At 25.7% G+C, this 19,479-nt stretch overlaps 2 protein-coding genes across 7 annotated transcripts; one reads left to right on the top strand and one right to left on the bottom strand.

Moving 5' to 3' along the window:
• The first annotated feature begins 163 nt into the window (after positions 1–163).
• On the top strand, positions 164–4,380 carry LOC123267662 (peptidyl-prolyl cis-trans isomerase FKBP4-like). Of its 2 annotated transcripts, none has more exons than XM_044732411.1 (2): positions 164–352; positions 2,730–4,380. In XM_044732411.1, exon 2 carries the CDS (start codon positions 2,737–2,739, stop codon positions 3,571–3,573), a length of 837 nt encoding a protein of 278 aa, XP_044588346.1. In that variant the 5' UTR covers positions 164–352; positions 2,730–2,736; the 3' UTR covers positions 3,574–4,380. The 2 variants fall into 2 exon arrangements, with proteins under 2 accessions (XP_044588346.1, XP_044588347.1); XM_044732412.1 differs by having other exon boundaries at positions 179–220.
• Positions 4,381–4,498: 118 nt separating this feature from the next.
• Positions 4,499–19,431, bottom strand: LOC123267644 (atlastin). 5 transcript variants are annotated; one of them, XR_006510090.1, is made up of 8 exons: positions 16,806–17,028; positions 16,645–16,740; positions 14,721–14,995; positions 9,885–10,886; positions 7,692–7,906; positions 7,410–7,476; positions 7,013–7,282; positions 5,112–5,319 (listed from the first exon to the last, which is right to left on the bottom strand). XR_006510090.1 is itself a non-coding variant. In XM_044732379.1 (7 exons), exons 1-7 carry the CDS (start codon positions 19,376–19,378, stop codon positions 5,194–5,196), a joined length of 1,845 nt encoding a protein of 614 aa, XP_044588314.1. In that variant the 5' UTR covers positions 19,379–19,411; the 3' UTR covers positions 4,499–5,193. The 5 variants fall into 5 exon arrangements, 4 of the variants coding, with proteins under 4 accessions (XP_044588314.1, XP_044588313.1, XP_044588316.1 ...); XM_044732379.1 differs by lacking the exons at positions 7,013–7,282; positions 16,806–17,028 and adding an exon at positions 19,315–19,411 and having other exon boundaries at positions 4,499–5,319; XM_044732378.1 differs by lacking the exon at positions 7,013–7,282 and having other exon boundaries at positions 4,499–5,319.
• Between the last annotated feature and the right edge of the window lie 48 nt (positions 19,432–19,479).

Raw genomic sequence — 19,479 nt, 5'->3', positions numbered from 1 at the left:
TAAACTATTTATAATTCTTTATTATTTATAAATTATTAATATCAATTCTTTTCAGTTAATAGTTTACTTTACACCCCCATCCTTAAAATACACGACAGTAAAATTATGTATGTATAAAAACATATTTATATATGTTTGTGTTCTCTACTTTCTATGTGTAAGTATATTTACACTCATGAAAATGAACGAGCAACGATTGGTGATCTTGCACTTGCTGAAAGTAAAACAACAATTTAAAAATTGATATAAATTATAAATATTAAATCAAGTGTTTGTTAAAATTTAAATTGATTTTTTTTTACATACAAAATTAAAAAAAGTTACTTATAGTTGGTTTAGTTTTTTGACAGTGGTAAGAAATTTTTAGGTTATATGTTATTTGTGATTTTTTAGTGTAGTTAATTTTTTTTAATTATTGTCAACTTTTGATATTTACATTTATATTATTAGAGTTAAATTAATTTTTTAAAAAATTTTATTTTGTACAATTTATTTTAAAAAATAATTATAATTAAAAATAAACAAACGTTTGACAGACGTTTTGTTTTTTTCATTAAATTTAGCTGTCACTTCATGATTTTTTAATTTTTTTTTAACAAAAAAATTTGTCCCAAAAAATTACTCTTAAAAAATTGCATTTATCATTTATTAAAATTTCTAGATGTCAATTTTTTTTCTAATTATTATTGCCATAATTTATTTGTTAAAAAAATTCTTAAAATTATCAAATATCTGTTAAATTAATTTTTATAAATTTATAACAAGTGTTTTATACTTTAAAAAATACATGTAATTATTTTATTGACTAAAACGACTCTTTTTTATGTTATTAATTTTTATTATTGGAGAAAAAAATATTGATTTGTCTAATCTAAAAAAAAAGCAAAAATTTTTTTTTCCTATATCTTCCTATAATAAAATTAAGATGAAAAATATGTGTTGCAAACTATTCATAACATAATTGGTCAAATATATCATAAAGATGAAAATATATGCAAGCTCTATATAGGTGATTCTCTGTAAGGATGTTTTTTGCTGTCCCAGGCATTTTTTTATTAGAAAAATTGTTATTTTGTTACTAAAAAAAATTTATTACGAAAGTAAAAAAACATTTCTATTTGAAGCATTGAAAACTAAAATCAAATAAATTTTGTTTTTTTTGCTATAAATTCGTAAACCACCGAAATAACAGTCCTCTGGGCGGTCCCATTTCCAAAATTGAAACTTTAAGATTAAATTTTGAGTTATTCGTCCATAATATATAATTTGGTCCGTAATGTTTATAAACTTAATTAGTTAACTAACAATCTTCTTCAATAAAAAGTACCGAAAATTAATTTGTTTCATTAAATTCATTAAACCAAAGTTTGTCCCAGGCATTTTAAGAACAGTCCCCTGCCAGAAGTTCAAAGCCAATAAATAATAGTTTAAAAAAACTAAAAACACGCTTTTTATAGAAAACCAAACTAAAAAATAGAAAATAAATTTAAATTAAGAATAGTGTTAAAAATTTCAATAAATATAAATTAATAATAGTGTAAATAAAAAAAATGTATTTTATTTTAAAAGAAGCGTGAGGTGCATGGTGTCAATAGTTATAAATATTTTATTGACAGATATGAGTAAAGTGATTATCATTTTAATTATATCTTAAAAATCACTCCACACTTTTATTAAAATAAAATACATTTTTTTTATTTACACTATTATTAATTTATGTTTATTGAAATTTTTAACACTATTCTTAATTTAAATTTATTTTCTATTTTTAGTTTGGTTTTCTATAAAAAGCGTGTTTTAGTTTTAAACTATTATTTATTTTTTACTTTTTAGTTTGGTTTATTTATAAAAGCGTGATTTTTTAGTTTTTTTAAACTATTATTTGTTGACTATCAAAAATATTCAGGCGCGCAAATTACCCACGGAGAGTTACATACTGACATACTGACATACTGACATACAAGTGAAGCTAATAAAAAAAATAATTATTTATAAATATTATAAATACGGGGAATCAGAGTTCGATTTCGGAGAGCGAGCCTGAGAAACGGCTACCAGAACCAAGGAAGGCCGCAGGCGCGCAGATTACCCACGGAGAGTTACTGACATACTGACAAACTGACATACAAGTGAAGCTAATATAAAGCGTGTAAAAAAAAAATCCAGCGTGTTATTTTAGCTTTTGTAAGGTTTATAAGGACCTATCTAGCCTTGAGTTAATAATCATAGGGCTGTTAGTGCTTTATCGCCATTTTATTTAGTGTCAAAGCACCGTTTGTGCTGGAAATATGTGTCTGGGCCACTTCAAAATTCAGTCCCCTGCCAACTATTTTTATTTATAATTTATTTATAAAATTGGATCCATAAGTCTTAATATTATTCTAATTTATGTAAACATTAATTGAGAACTTGAAAAGTTGAATGCATTGAAATAGTTTGCTTGATTTTTCTCAATTTGATAAAAAAAAAAACAGTCCCCTGTCATGTTATATGGCAAAAGATAATACACAAATATCGAAAAAGCAAAAATTCAATCAACTGTTTATTTATTATGATTAAGCTGATAGTTTTGTAGCCCTTCCTAATTTTTTTTCGAATAAAATCAAAAATAATTTGGTCGGACAATTTTGTACAGATTTAAGACGTCCTTACAGAGAAAATCACCCATATCTAAGCGCGCACAAATCAAATTCTAGAATTTTTTAAAAATTAATTAATTTTTTTTTTAGGTTAAAAATGAAGACCAATTACATTTCATCAGACAAAATAGTTGAGAAAGAAGTACTGACCCACGGAAGCATAACAAATAAACCCGAAGAAAAATCAATTTGCCATTTAAAAATCTCAGATATAAAAATCCCAGAACACTTAAATGTGGAACTGAACTCTAGCCTCCTAGAACCTGGAGAAAAAATTCTGGTGATTGGTAAAGCAGATTCCGAGGTTGATCGGCAAATAGAACGCGCCGTAAGATGGATGGGCGAAGGCGAAACCTCTCTGGTAAGAATAAACCTACCCTGCCCCCTAGCAGTGGAACTGAAAATTACTTTAGTCAACCATGAGAAATTCAAGCCGATCTGGGACTGGACGCCGGAAGAAAAGTTTATCGTCGCAGCGCAGTATAAGGAACGCGGCTTGAAGCTGATGCAGGAAAATAGAGTTAAGGACGCGTTTGTTTGCTTCAGTAAAGCCGTCAGCTTGATCATCACCTTGGAACCGATTTCGGACCTACAGCTCCCCCTGGAGTTGGAACGGAAAATTGATAGACTGAGGACCAGTTTGTACAACAACATGGCGATGTGTCAGTTGAAGCATGAGAACTTTGAACATGCTATTTCACTTTGTTCTAAAGTTCTGGCAAGAGATAAGAACAACGTCAGGGCGATGTATCGACGAGGATGTGCTTTTGCGGGGGTTAAAAATATTGAAAGTGCGTTGTTTGACTTTCAGAGGGCAGCACATATTGAGCCTAGCAATGGGTTAGTTTGGAAGAAAATGGTGACTTATAGCAAACTTTGGGAGGAAGCTACCAAAAAAAGTGATAATTTGTTGAAGAAAATGTTTAAAATTTGAAAATTTTGGTTGTTGAATTAGATTTCATTTTTTGTAATTTTTTTTTTATTTAATTTTGTTTTTTTTTTCAACGAAGAAATTCAAGGGATTCTGTTAGAACAAACTGTTAACCTATAATTCACTCTATGATTCACTAGTAACAATTATATCTTCTTTAAAACAAAATTTATCAATGTAATTCTTTTTCTAATCGATTTTTGGGCCTAAAATACAGGTTTATAGAGAAAAATTACGTTTATACTACATATAGTTTTATTATAATTGCCAAAATAAGTCTAAATACGGCAGCAATAACTGGCAGCATCTTCAACAGTGTTGAAGACAGTTTGGCGGCAAATTTAAAAATGTAATTTAAATTTTATAAAAAATAAAATAAAAATGATTTTCTTTAAATTAATTAATTAAAAAAAAAATGTAAAATTTACTGGCGGATTAAATAAAAAAAATACTAATAGATACTAAGTAACCATGAAAACATAAAAAAAATTAGGTTAATAAATTTTAATGAACCAATTGTCAACCTCTATGATTCACTAATAACTACTATATCTTCTTTATAATAAAATTTATCAATGTAATTTTTTTTCTAATCGATTTTTGGGCCTAAAATACAGATTTATAAAAAAAATTACGTTTATACTGTTGATAGTTTTATTACAATCGCCAAAATAAGTCTAAATACGACAGTAATTACTGGCGGCCATCTTGAACAGTGTTGAAGGCAGTTCAGTTTGGCGGTAAATTTAAAAATGTAATTTTAATTTACAAAAAATAAAATAAAAATGATTTTCTTTTAATGAATTAATTTTTAAATAAAAAAATGTTAAATTTACTAGCGGATTAAAAAAAAACTAATAATAGATACTAAGTAACCATTAAAACATAAACAATTAGGTTAATAAATTTTAATGAAACACAGATAATATACAAAAATATGCGCATTTATTCTACCCATAATTACACGCGCATTACCTTTGAATAAAAATAATCGCAGAGAGCTTAATTATTAATTTATTTAAAAAATAAATAAACAAACATTGTTTTATTAATTAATATTATGATTATCGTTAAAAATGTTATCAATTCAGCCAATTATTAATTTATAATTACGCTAGTATGGCAGATTAAAAACAAAAGTGCTTGACATGTCTACGTATTTAAGTTAATTATATACAATAAACTTGAAACAATAATGACAGCTTATATTATCAATAATCATATCATAAATATATATATCTACATTAACTTTAAAACATCGACATTACAATAGATATTATTTAGTTAAACTCTCTGATTATGTATAAAAACATTTAATCGTGCATTAAAGACCCTACTGTCAACAATAAAATTTTTACTTGTTTATTGTTGATCCTTCAACATACAACACTGTTATAATCTGTAAATACTGTACATACATTCACTCAACATAATTTTTTAAATAATAGATTATATTAGAATGTATTAGAATTGTCTAGCATCAGATTAACAACAATTCTACCCATAATCTCGCTTGAATTTATTGTTAACCTTCAAGCACGATTTTAGGTTACCTTAAAACCGATAATTTAATAATATAAAATGTTTTTTATTATTTTTTTTTTTTAATTTTCTTTTTATTAATTACGGTACTTTATATTTTCCGTTAATTGCTGCGTTGGCAAGTGTTGAGTTTGCTGAGTTAGCTGCGTGTTGAACCGCAACATGCACAGATTTCTCGACAAATTGTTGATAAACTGGTTTCATTATCTACAAATAAATTATTAATTACAATTATTTTAAATGATTAATTTATTTAAAAGGTCTGATTAAAAAAAATTCAAAATTTTCTTTTTAAATCAAATTTAATTAATCTATATTATTAAGAGAATAAGAAAAATTTTGTCTCCAGGATAGTCATGTGATAAAGTTGGTTTTTTAAATGAAATTTAAACACATTGTAAAGATCTTGACTTGGATTTGTGCCTTTTCAAGGTTTTATATCATTTTTACCAATAATCAATTGATGATGATAAGTATTTAGGCTGTATTTGAAAATGCTCTATCTCTAGATACATAATTAAGAAATGACCTTGTATCTGGTGAATTATTGACATTTTTAAAGATATAAGCTCATCCTGATGTTACACTCATCGAGATCTTTCATTTGAGTACCCACATCAATTTTTCATATATTTATAATTATATATATATGTATATATGAAAAATATATAAAGAAATGTATGTGGATACTCGAATGAAAGCTCTTTATGAGTGTAACATTGGGATGAGCTTACATCTTGAAAAATGTCAATAATTAAGGAATGACATTGTATCTAGTCAACTAATGAAATTTTTAAAGATATAAGCTCACCCCGAAATTACATTAATCGAAACCTTTCATTTGAATACCCACATCAATTTTTCATATATTTACATATATTATATATATATGTATATATGAAAAATATATGAAAATGCATGTGGGTACTCAAATAAAAGCTTTTAATGAGTGTAACATCGGGATGAGCTTATATATTTAAAAACCTCATTATTTAAGAAAGTATAATGCTCTATCTCTAGATACATAATTAAGAATTGGCCTTATATCTTATGAATTATTGACATTTTTAAAGATATAAGCTCATCCTGATGTTACACTCATCAAGACCTTTCATTTGAGTACCCACATCAATTTTTCATATATTTATATATATTATATATATGTATATATGAAAAATATATCAAAATGCATGTGGGTACTCAAATGAAAGCTCTTGATGAGTGTAACATCAGGATGAGCTTATATCTTTAAAAACGTCAATAGTTAAGAAAGTACGGTGCAATTCAACAAAAGTCATTATTTAATAAAGCAAAATTTTATTTATTTATAGATCACAAGTCACGGCAGTCACATAGTGACTGCAAGGTTGCTAGGTCGAATTTCTTAATAACTACTTAAAAAATTTATGATAAATGACCTATTTTAGAATAGTATATAAAAAATTGGAAAAGCCCAAATTCAGGTCTCCATCTTTCCATTTAATTAAATAAAAACTAATTTTATCATTTTAAATACCCCGAAGACAAAATTTTCTTTATTCTCTTAATTAGATAGATTAAAAAGTTAACTTTTGACTAGTAAAGTAATTTATTTATAAATTTATATCAAATTAACCTCATAATTAGACATGCGCGCGCAGGAGGCCATTTTCTTTATCACAGACGCCATTTTGTTGTTTCTTTAGTCCCAAACTGGGAAAATCAATCAATTCGAATAACTATCTTGAAATTAAGTGAAAATTTTGAGTTTTTTTGACATCAGACCTTAAAAGATAAAATAAATAGGTGAAAAATGCTAAAAGGGCCTATAAAAATTTTTTCACGCCTTTTTGGCATTTGTCACATGAAATATTAATATTGTTAAATAGTCTAAGACTACTATACAAGCAACCTAAATTACCTTGAGATCCAAAGCACTCGTGGGTAATCAAATAAAGTAAAGGTATAATAAAAAAAAAAAAAAAGATTAATGTAATTGTAACTGTATTAATGATAAAATAATGATGACGGTAATTAAAAATAGGGTCTAAAGGATTGCGTGAGATCAGATATAACCGTGTTTATGAAAGTGAGTATAAACGATCGTGTAAGTTGGAACGGCTGCGAGTGTTAAAAAAAATGAGAGGACTAAATAACGTAATTGGTGGATTAGATGAGCGCATAGCCAGGCCTGTTGGAAATAAATAATTAATCAGGTATTATTTAGTGATTAGTATCGAGTATTAATTATTACAGTCTATAATTAGAGATTTAATTATCGGAATCATGCAGAATATAATTTTATTTTGAATGCTTACGTTTTCCCAGATTCCGCTCGCTAATTCGTCGATTTGCGTTCCTATTTCACGAAGCTCGCCGCTATATCTGTAATTATTGTTAATTATTAATGTAATTTTTTTTTATTAGCTGACTATCGCGGTCAACTTTCGAAGAATTAATTATAAAATTTATTTTTTAAATTAATTTAATTAAAAAGTTATGTTTTATATTAAAACTTTTTTTGTGAACGAGAAAATTAAAGGCACTAATTTTTTAAAAAGCATCCAGGACAAGGAATTTATAAATAATTTTGTAATTACCTGATATACGCCCATAATACGAGAGTTAACAACCCAATTCCCATAATGAGATTACAAATATTAGCAAGCGTATAAAGTCCAACGAGTCCAAATACTCCGGAGCAAATGTACATCGTTACGGCAATGGCAAAAAATACGGCTGGCGTACGGGCTGCTTTGAAAATATTTTTACTTTCATTGTGGGCTTTAAATTGAAGGAAAGCGTCGTCCATATCCTGAAAAAAAAATCAATTCGTAAATTGTAGAGAAGTTTAGAATTTTTTTAAATAAAAAATATATTGTTAATTGATAAAGTAAATTTAAGGAAATATTATTAGAAATTATTAAAAAGGTTTTTACTTCAAATTTTTAATTTTTGCTCAAAAAATATGTCAGTATTAAAAAGAAAAATTGAAATGGAAAAAGTCAATGCAATTAATAGTTTTTAAGATGCTTTAAAAAACCTGGGGGTTAAAATTAATTAAATTTTTTTTTTTTAATTAATTGGAGTAAGTAATTTAAAAAATAAAATTAATTTTGTTTTAATATTTCAGTCACAATAAAAATTCCAAGTTAAAAAAATTTGAAAAAAGATTTTATTCAAGGTGAATTTTGCAAATATGTGTTTTTTTACAGTCTTTAGCTAAACAGTCAGTTTTATGATAAAAATAGCTCAGAAAAATTGTAGATCATTTAAATATCTATCAAAATCGTACTCATAATTTTTCTCCTAAGAATTACCATTTTTTAGTTATAGCAATTTTAAAATTTGCAAAAGTTATGATCATAAACATTTTTTTTTTATTTTTTCAAGTGAAATTTTAGTAATTATTTACAAGTGGGGTCCATCCTATTTTTGGCCATATCTAGGTGAAAAATTAATATTTTTTAATTTATTTTTACTCTGCTTGTTTTTACGGCGCATTTATGATAAAAAATATCGTGGAAGAAAAAAATAAAGATTTCGATAGCTTTTTTGCCTTCAAAAGTTGGAAAAAATTTTGGCTCTCATGTGTTTGGATAAAATTTCTATTTTATCTTTTTTTGATGTTTTTGATATATATATTTTTTAAAGTACATAAAAAAACGAACAATTAAAAGAAAAAGTTGAATATCATAATTTTCTAAAAAATTTATAAATTTTTTTGAAAATTTGTTAAAATTGTGATAATCAACTTTTCTTTTTTTCTATTCAATTGTTCATTTGTTTATGTGTTTTTCAAAAAATTAAATATCAATAAAATCAAATAGAAATTTTGTTCGAAAAAATGAAAATTGAAATGGTTGACTCAACTTGTAAATATTTACCTTAAATTTTTCATACCTACTTAAAAAATATGGCAGAATTAAAAAAAAAATTTAACTGAAAAAAGTCAATGCAATTAATAGTTTTTTTTTCTCTAATTAATTGGAGTAATTTAAAAATGAAGATTAATTTTTTGTTAATATTTCAGTCAAAATAAAAACTTAAAGCTAATAAAATTGTAGAAAAAAAAAATTTAATTCAAGGTGAATTTTGCAAATATGTGTTTTTTACATTTTTTTAGCTAAGCAGTCAGTTTTATGATAAAAATTGTAAATCATTCAATTATCTATCAAAATTGTGCTTATACTTCTTTTCCTAAGAATTACCATTTCTCAGATGTAGCAATTTTAAAAGTTGCAAGTCATGATCCTAAAAATTTTTTTTTAATTTTTCCAAGTGAAATTTTTTTCACAATAATTAAATTATTTATCAAAAAAAAAAAATTTTTAGATGTTAATTTCAGTATTATAAATAAACCTCCAAAAACAATAAAACTAAAATTTTTTGCAAGTAAATTTCTATTAAGAAAAAATTAAAAAAAAAAAAATTACAAAAATAACTTTTTGACAAATCGATGGTCTAATTAGCAATTTGTCCAACTCCTTATTTTTTAGAGGGTGATTTTTTAACATTTTGATGTAGCCATAATCAAATTATAAATTATTTGAATGATTCAAACCTAAATATTATATTTCTATTAGATAATAATGATATTAAATGGTTTTTTAAAGTGATAATAAATTTTTAACTAATTGTTTTTTTCGTACAAATAGAAGATTCTCTAAAATGGAATTAGACAATTTGCTTATTAGAACGTCGAAATATAAAAGTTTAATTTTTTATATTAATTTATTTCTTTAAAAAAATCCTAGAGGCTTATTTCAGTATCATAAAAAATAAATAATTACCTTAACAAGTTTCTCCATGTAAGTTTGACTGAACTCATCTCCCCCCATCTTCCGTTTATTAGAAAACAAATGTAGCGCCTTGTCAACGCACCTCTGGTGCTCAGACTCGAGATGCGCAGTAGCCAAGAACGGTTTAGTGCCACCGCATACACATTCCATCATCTGAAGATAGAGGTCCTTGGCATCTGCTACAGCAGAGAGATTATTAGCCTCGGCAGTCGCTACCAGCATGCTTTTCGGTTCCGGAAGTTCATCGCCCTTGTAGATTCTTATATAACTCTTAAAGTACTCGAGCAAATCCCTGGCCCGAACAGTCTGTCCGTTTATTTTCTTGGTGACCAAATTCTCCGGCGCAAGCAGCGAGGGAATAAGTTCCTTGAGCTGGTGCTTGAAGTCGGACTCAATCTCCACCAGTCTGCCGTCGAACTTGGGGTTGGTAGCAATTTTCAGACCTGGGTGGGGCATCAGAAAGCAGGAGATGTCCGAGAAGCAGGACTTTATGTGCTTTCTCAGACTCTGGAGCTCCGGGTGTTGGCGGTCGGAGATTTCCAGTCGTCTCTGGAGGATTTTCTGGCCACCCTCGGATCCGTAATCGGCCTCGTAGGGGTAGCTCCAGTCCCGGACTAGGAACTCGAGCTTCTGGAACGGAGTATTCCCTGATTTCTCCAGGGCTAGTCGTCCGTACTCGGTGAACAGTTGGAGATGCTGGAGGTCGTCTTCCTGGATGTTCTGCGACAGGTTGAAGATCTGGACTGAGGACAGCATCGTGCTCAGGGCAAATACTGTCGCGCAGTCTCGTACTGTCGATTGGCTGTCGAACGCCCCCTGGGTGTCCATCAGGATGATCGCGACTTTCTCACCGTTTGGCATTGTTCCTGGGAACACTTTTGACCACATTAAAATTCCGGTTGTGTCTCGCTCAGAACCTCCGCGCCAGGAAAATCCACTGAGAGGCTCATTGTCATCGCCAATCCACGAACTTGGAGATTTATTGTCACCATACTGGAATTATATTTGGTTATTAATTATTATGTACATTTTAGGGTGTGCCAAAATTCAACTTTCGTGATGGACCTCTTAAAATTGAAAATTTGAGTTCCGCTTTTAAAAAGAGTTGTGTTTGGGCATTTACTGACAAATTTTGAGCGTAAGGGATTTATTTGATTATCATCGAATTTTTTAAGGTAGTTCCAGCGTGAAACCACTTTTCGACCGGATCGGTTGAAATTTCTTTCATGGGTTCAGAATAGCTTCCTTTTGACGGTCATGTCCCATTTAAAGTATGTAAAATGTCCGGTCTCTCCAACTATTTTTTTATTATATTAAAAAATTCTCTCGACAGAATTGGAAAAAAAAGTAGGAGAGTGTTGAAAAATATTTTTGGAATAAGTTAAAAAAATAAAAGTAGCACCTCACCGTTTTCTTATCGAGATATCCTCTAAATTAAAATAGATGAAATAAAAATAAGTGTGAAGTTAACTTAGTATCAAATTATTGCAAAAATATGGTCCCCGATTCCTTATTGGTTGAAAAATTAAGGCGCGCGAAGTGCGCAATTTACATTCCTAATTATAATTTAAAAAAATAATTTTCGATCCATTTCTAAACTGCTCATTTAACTATTTATAGTAATTTGGCAACGCCGTGCGCAACGCTCCCTGAAATAATGTAGAATAAAAAGCGGGAAATTCAAATCTTTCACGGTTTTCAAGAGCAACGTTGTCAGATCACTGGAACTAACAATATGTAATTGTATGTGCGAACGTCTGTGTGCCGAGGCTTCCAGATTTTTGTCCACAGTAAATGCACTGACTATACGATACCACGCTGGAACTACCTTAATAGGAATTTTGTTTAGGCATTTTTGCTGAAATTTCAAAATTTCAAAATTTGGCCAAACAAAACTCCTGTTAAAAAATTATAAAAAAATTAAATAAATCCCTTACGCTCAAAATATGTCAGGAAATTCCCAGACACAACTCTTGTTAAAAACGGAACTTAAAATTCCAATTTTAAGAGGTCCATCACGGAAGTTGAATTTTGGCACACGCTAATGTATATAGAAGAAAAAAAATTTTTGAGATAGGGTAAAGGAACTAAATATTGACCGGGCAGCATAACAATTTGATTTTTAAAAATCTAAGAATTTAATTTTATATTCAGTATGTAATATTGTTGATATTATATCATTGAGCTTATTCTTAACCCGTAAGTATTCTTCGGTTGTTAATAATTTATATATATTATTTCTATCTATATTATCACTGAATAAAGATGCTGTTTCACTCATTACTTTGTACACAGCCTAAAACAAATATAATTAAAAATGTTTTATTTTTTATAACTTTACTAATTTTTATTTTAATCAAAGTTATTAAGACGAAATGAAGAAATAATGTTTTAATAATTTATTTATGTTAATTTTGAAATTAAAAATTATTTGAATTTGAATTTTGGCGGGAGTCACGTAGTACTATATCCGGTTGCGCAACGCCATCTTACAGTCAATTCAAAAACTATTCATGTTCATACTGTCAATGCAAGTTTTGTAAAAAATTTAAAATTTTTAAATTAACATATAAAATCCAAATATTGACCAGGCAGCATAAAAACTTGATTTTTAAAAATCTAGCAATTTAATTTTATATTTGTTACGTAATTATCAATTTTTAATTATACTTTAAATAAAAATTTGCTTATCCATATCAATATATGTAGTTGTTATAATAAAAAAACAAGTTTGTGAACAAATGTCAAAAATTTGTGAAAATTAGTCATTAGAACTTAACCTTGACGTGTTTACTAAGTACATTTATCACCAATTTATATAAAATTTAATACTTCATAATCAATAAATAAGTATTTGTCAAAACAATTTAATATCCAAGATTAATTATCAATTATTTATGTTAGAAAAAGCATTTTAATTGAAATAATACTTTAGTTAACAATTGGTGTTGTAAATTATCCAATGTACCCAATATTAGTATGGTTTCAACCATTGATTTAAATATGAGTACTGAAGATAATATTGTATCAGAATACAGAACTGATAACAATACTGAAATTATTAACATGTCAATAAATAGATTACCTAATGTCTAAACTATTATAGATTTAAAATAAACGTTATTTACAAATTTAGTAAGCATAATATTACTGGTCAGTATTTGGAACGTATGCGGTCAATATTTAGTAAGTAATGGTCAATGTTCGGAGCAATCAACTGTAACGTTAATTATTATAATTAAATGTTTACTATTATGTATTTTATAAACCAAAGTATTTTAGTTAGTAAGTTAAAACTATAAAAAAGACATAACACTCGTTTTAACTTATAAATTCTTTCAATAAATTTACAAATAATCTATTTATGATTATTTTATCTAAACTGGTCAATATTTGGAGCCTTTATCCTATTTTAATTACAATTTTTAATATTAGAAAAAAATTTACATTTTTTTAATATGAGTGAAAAATAATTTTGAAGAATTTATTTAAAATTTAAATTAAAATTGAATTTTTTAATGAAATTGTCTATAAAACTTTGGATTTGATTAATAATTAATAATTATTAATTATATTTAATTTTATAAATTAAAAATTTCTAATATTTTTTTTTAAATATCAATAAAAAATTCAATTAAATTTTTTATAAAAAATATTACTGGTCAGTATTTAAAACGTAGGCGGTCAATATTTAGTAAGTAATGGTCAATATTTGTAGCAATCAGCTGTAAAATTAATTATTACAATCAAATGTTTATTACTATGTATTTTATAGATAAAAGTATTATAGTTTGTGTTAAAACTATAAAAAAAGCATAACACTCGTTTTAGCCCATAATTTTTTAAATAAATTCCCAAATAATCTATTTATGTTCATTTTATCTAAACTGGTCAATATTCAGCGCCTTTACTCTAATTGATAAAAATTTACAGTAAAATTTTGAAATTTCTATCATGAAAAAATTATAATTAAATTTTCTTTTTTAAAGTCACTTAAAATTAATTTTTAATAAAAAATGATCAAGTGTTGACAGCCTGGCATAAAGAGCCACTGTTAATAAATTATTCAAATTTATTTTTTTCTCTAATATAACTAGAAACTATTATTAGGTATTAACACTATATTTCAAGTAAATTAAACAACCTTGAACTTTTATAACTCAACTTTGCTAAAATTAAAATAAATTTATCCGCTGCATATTCAAAATTTTTAGTGATTGTTATCAACTTATAGTTATAAATTAAAAGTCCTTCAAATTTCATCATTAAACTAATTATTTTAAAATTACACTGAATTTAGGAGACATTTAGCATTTCTAAAAATTTTTCTAAACTAATAATCATAAAAAAAAATATTAAAAAAAATTTGCACTTTTTTAAAATTTTTAATTCTTAGATTTTTTAAATTTTTAATTCTTAATTTTTTTTTAATTTTTACTTTGGAATTTTTTTTATTATGATTAGATTATTATAAAAATCTAAAATTTTTTTAAATGTCTGTTAAATTCATTATCATAAATTAAATTTCAATAAAATAGTATATTACATACCTAGAGAAGTAAATAAGAAAGCCTCAGATCACATGTTTATTGACCTCGGCTTCGCCTCGGCCAACAATTACATGTGATCTGAGGCTTTCTTATTTACTTCCTGTGGAGTGTATACTATTTTTTTGCTCGACGAAGGCAGAAAGGGGCAACTTCGTTTAGCGCAGCGGGCCGAAAGTTGACGCTTTCTGCCCGTCGAGCAAAAAAATTTTTTTAATTTAGCAAAGTTAAGTCAGAGATTGAAGAAAAAAAAAAATAGAATAATTTCCAAAAAAATTACTTGATGGTTCATGTAACGAAGAAAAAAATCAAGAAGGAAACTTTTTCCTTTGCGAAAAGCCCCAGCAACAGAGACGACCACAACACTGCGGTCTTTGATGTCATCCTTGAGAAGAATTTCAGCGAGTGCATCTTCGTCAAGCTCGAATGTGTGATCAGGATGCGCCAGCACAACTTGGACAGGTCGCCCGCCGTCTTCGCTCTTTTTTACGTCATCCATCGGCTTGGATCTCACGGATGACGGCAGCTCCTCTATCCTCTCCGTTTTTTTGTCATCTAAAAAAAAAGGTAATCTCATTATTTATTTTTAAGCAAAAACCTCCATCTTGCTTAAACTAGTTCTATAGACTACTAGAGGCTAGACTGTGACGAGCACTAGGATTGTAATTATCAACGTCCGGGATTACGTATTAGATTTTCTGAGGCATGATCCGCATAAATTTTAATTTATTCACTCATACATGACAGTCCGAGAAAAACATTGTTACATATGTCACAAGTCATGCAAGCTAACTTATGTTTTGGAAATTTTATCACGCACTTTTTTTTTAGTAAACAATAACTATTTTTTATTTTTAAAAACACTTTTTTTAATGATTTTAAATGAAAGTTAATTTAGCGGAAATTTGATAATTTTTAGAATTTTTTAACAGGTAAATTATGGTAAAAAATAATTAGAAAAAAAAATTGATATTTTAAAATTTTTAAAAATAAAATATGCAATTTTTTAGAAAAAATCTTTTTGTTAAATAAAATTAAAAAATTTTCAAGTGACAGCTAACTTTAATGTCATGGATTTTAATTATTTTGAAAATTTCAAATGTCATTTATGGAGAAAATAATAATACTGAAGTTAACTAAGAACTGTCAATTTTAAATTTTATAATAAATCAATTTTAATAATAAAAATGCTTTCTAAAATTTTCTCGTTATTTTTTTTTAATTTTCACAGGTGGAATTTTTTTATTAAATTTTTTTTTCATAATAATTTTAATGCTATAAAATTATAAAAAAATTTTTAGTCTGTCAACTTCAGGGTAAAAAAAAAATAACCTAAAAATGTCAACTGATACTTTTACTTTTATCAAAAAAAGGTTTATGTTATTAATTTCAAGATTTTTGAGTAAAAAAATTGAAAAATATTCTGAAATTAATTAAATTATTTAAAAAAATTTTGTTAATTATAAATTTGATAATTTTTTATAAATATTTATTAAGTAAAAAGCTTACAAAATATTTTTTTGTCTGCTAACTTCAGTTTGATCAAAAAAAGACAAGTTAATATTAAATTTTTTAATTTTTTGAGTTAGTTAAAAATTAATAATTCAAATTTGAAAATTTTAAATAAATACCTCAAAATTGAATTAACTTTTTACAACAATTTAAAAGATAAAAATCAAAAACAATATTTGTTTGACAGCTAACTAATTTTGAAGTTTCCTGACAACTGTCAATTTTTTTTAATTTTTCTAATAAATCAATTACAATAAAAAAATGCTTTAAAAAATTTCCACTAATGATTTTTTTTTTTTAATTTTCACAGGTGAAATTTTTTTTATAATAATTTTATTATTATAAAAAAATTTCTAATGTCAGTTAACTTTAGTTTGACCAAAAACAGTCCAATTATCAATTTTGTAAATTTTTAAAATTGATTAATATAAAATAAAAATTCAAATTTGAAAAATTTTAATAATTATCCCAAAGTTGAATCAATTTTTTACAACAATTTATAAAATAAAAATAAAACAAAACAATATTAAAGTAAATTACTGACATAAAATTAGAGAACTTGTTCTTTAATCCCAATAAAATAATTAAAACACTAAAAAGTTATTCACACACAGTAACCTGAGCAAGTTAAAACTTAAGAAAACAAAAAAAAAACGAAGTAATGAAACTAAACGCAGAGATATAAAACTCACCGAATTTACCTACACCCCCATCACTTATCTTGTGTGAAGATAAGGATAAACGATTAACATTTTCGTCAAGACGATAAGTCACCGGGGGTTTAGTAGCTGTAAATAAAATTTATAAATACCAGTAATTAATAACAAAGGTTATTTATTGTTTGTAAAATTACCACGCGCTACCATTCCAAAACCATCTGGAAGTCTACGACGTGAAATTGGACGACTGGCATTTTTATTATTACTACTGATACTACGCTTGCTTACACTTTCACTCATTGTCAAGATTATTGTTAATGTTAATTAATAAAATAAAATTGTCATTAAATTATTACTTCATTGCCATAAGATAAACTGTTGCTCAATCAGCGACGATCAGAGACAAGTTAACGCGGTATACTAACTTTAGCATCCCGAATACCAGACGCTGGTTCACTCTGCAGTTATATTAATCTAAAACTAAATTGGCATACTTGCAAATCGACCTTGTGTTTTACGGAATTATTCAACGGCTTGTACTTATTATTACAACTTTATTACATTATTTATTCCTGACTGTACACGTGTATTTTAATTACTAGGAAAATAACAGCTACTTTTCCGTGGATTTTATTGTTAAATCTTTTTTTAATTAATTTTATTGTCATACTTTTTATTAAAATTATTCTTATTAAAAATTTTTTTGTTTTTCTTTTTTATAAATATTAAAAAAAAAATTATTTTATACTCAAAGATTTTTAAATTGTATTCAATTATTTTTTTTTTTCGTTTAAAATTTATAAAAATAATTAAAAAAATTTTAATTTATCAAAATTTAATAAAATTTTAAATAAAAATAAAATTATATATTTTTAAATGAAAAAAAAATTTAATCACAAAAGTTGATAAATTTTTTAATTAAAAAACTATAAAATTTTTGTTATTAAATTTTTATAGCTTTAAATTAAAAATAAAAATCAAAAAATTGAAATTATTTTTATAAAATAATAAATAATTGTAAAACTGAAAATAAAAAAAATTTCTGTTAGAAGACTAAAAAGTTTGAAAACTTTTAAAAAAAATTAATAAATAATCTAATAGCTAAATTAAAAATTTTTAAAGTAAATAAAAATAAATAAAATTTTCTAATTAAACAATTGAAAATTTAAAAAAAAAAACAAACAGAAGAACTTTAATTAAAATATTTGCCAATAAATTTCCTTTGTAAGTTAAGCTAAAAAAATACTTAAAAATTATTTTATACTCAAAGATTTAAAAATTGTATTTAAAGTAAAAGACCCAGTTATTGACACTGACCTAGTTGTCTGACACTTGCAATTTTATTCCAATAAAAAAAAATAAAATGTGCTCAAAAAATTAATTATCTTAAAATTTGTAATTCAAAAATTATATTTATTAATTTATTAGAGTTGATTTCTTTTTTTTAATTAAAATAAAATTGTAAGTGTCAATAACTAGGCCAGTGTCAATAACTGAATCTTTTACCTTAATTATTTTTTTTTTTCGTTTAAAATTTATAAAAATAATTTAAAAAAATTTTCATTTATCAAAATTTAATAAAATTTTGAACAAAAATAAAATTATAGATTATTTTATAAATTTTTAAATGAAAAAAAAAACTTTAATCATGAAAGTTAATAAATTTTTTGATTAAAAAACTAGAAAATTTTTGTTATTAAATTTTTACAGCTTTAAATTAAAAATAAAGAATGAAAAAACTGAAATTGTTTTTATAAAATAATAAATAATTGCTAAGCTACAAATAAAAAAATTTTTTTAAAAAATTAAAAAGTTTGGAAACTTTTATAAAAAATTAATAAATAATCTAACAGCTAAATTAAAAATTTTTCAAATAAATAAAAATAAACGAAATTTTCTAATTAAACAATTAAAGACTTGCAAAAAATAAAAAACAAAAAGAAGAACTTTAATTAAAATATTTGCCAATAAAATTCCTTTGTATTTATTTAGTCCCAGTAATTAAAGGCTCGCAATTGATTGGCCATTCACGTGCATGAATAATTCAAGGGGTTAATTAGTCAAAATTTAACCGTTCGACGGAATAGCTGTGTGAAAACATAAAAGTAACATTTTATCACCATCGTTATTATTATAGTCGATGATGAACATTCATTCAACTGTTTTTTTATTCAAAATCTGTTATTACATCTCGAATCTTACGTGGCGCTTCGCTCGCTCATCACCATACTTATTTTTTGACACACTTAATTGACATAAATAATCAATAATTATCAATAAACTATGAAAAATAAAAATAGTTTAAAGAATAAAAATAAAAATAATAAGAATGATAATAATTATGATACTGTTGGTTATGATTATAACTTTCTAGAAAATAAAAAAAAAAACATCTGAAAATGAATAATTTATAAAATAAAAATCGGTCACGACATTACTCGGCATTTTTAACTCATTGCGATACAATTGTTGGTTATTATTTTTCACGATTATAAATACTCTTATAAAATTGCTCATAAATCGAAACTGATGAGATAAATACATATGTAAAGTACTGAAAAGTACATGTGTAAGAAAAAAAAAAAAATTCGCATCAGTTAAAAACAAAAAACGGTTGGAAAAAATAGCAAAAAAATAGCGCAATTATTTAATTAAAAGTATTATAATTGTTAATTAGTGTAAATTAATATTAAAAAAGCTTACCAGAATATAAATCCGTACTAAAATTTTCCTCTTGTTTACGTCGTTGTTGTCTGACATTCGCCATTTTGAAAAATAAGTTACGCTGGAGATACACTGGCGGCGCTTCGGAGATAAATTAACTTTCATCATTTCCGTTTATGTTTAACTGCGTAATTACTTGTTGTA

This window comes from Cotesia glomerata, linkage group LG6 (assembly GCF_020080835.1).
Source record: "Cotesia glomerata isolate CgM1 linkage group LG6, MPM_Cglom_v2.3, whole genome shotgun sequence".
Classification (NCBI taxonomy): domain Eukaryota; kingdom Metazoa; phylum Arthropoda; class Insecta; order Hymenoptera; family Braconidae; genus Cotesia; species Cotesia glomerata.
The sequence above is the reverse complement of the archived record's forward strand: the minus strand, read 5'-3'. Positions and strand labels throughout refer to the sequence as shown.

Coding starts and splice junctions, on each gene's coding strand:
- LOC123267644 (XM_044732378.1), bottom strand. CDS start 16,911: ATGAGTGAAAGTGTAAGCAAGCGTAGTATCAGTAGTAATAATAAAAAT. Junction 7,477..7,691: donor GTATTATGGGCGTATATCAG/GTAATTACAAAA, acceptor CAATAATTACAG/ATATAGCGGCGAGCTTCGTG. Junction 5,320..7,409: donor CGAGCGGAATCTGGGAAAAC/GTAAGCATTCAA, acceptor ATTTATTTGTAG/ATAATGAAACCAGTTTATCA.
- LOC123267662 (XM_044732411.1), top strand. CDS start 2,737: ATGAAGACCAATTACATTTCATCAGACAAAATAGTTGAGAAAGAAGTA.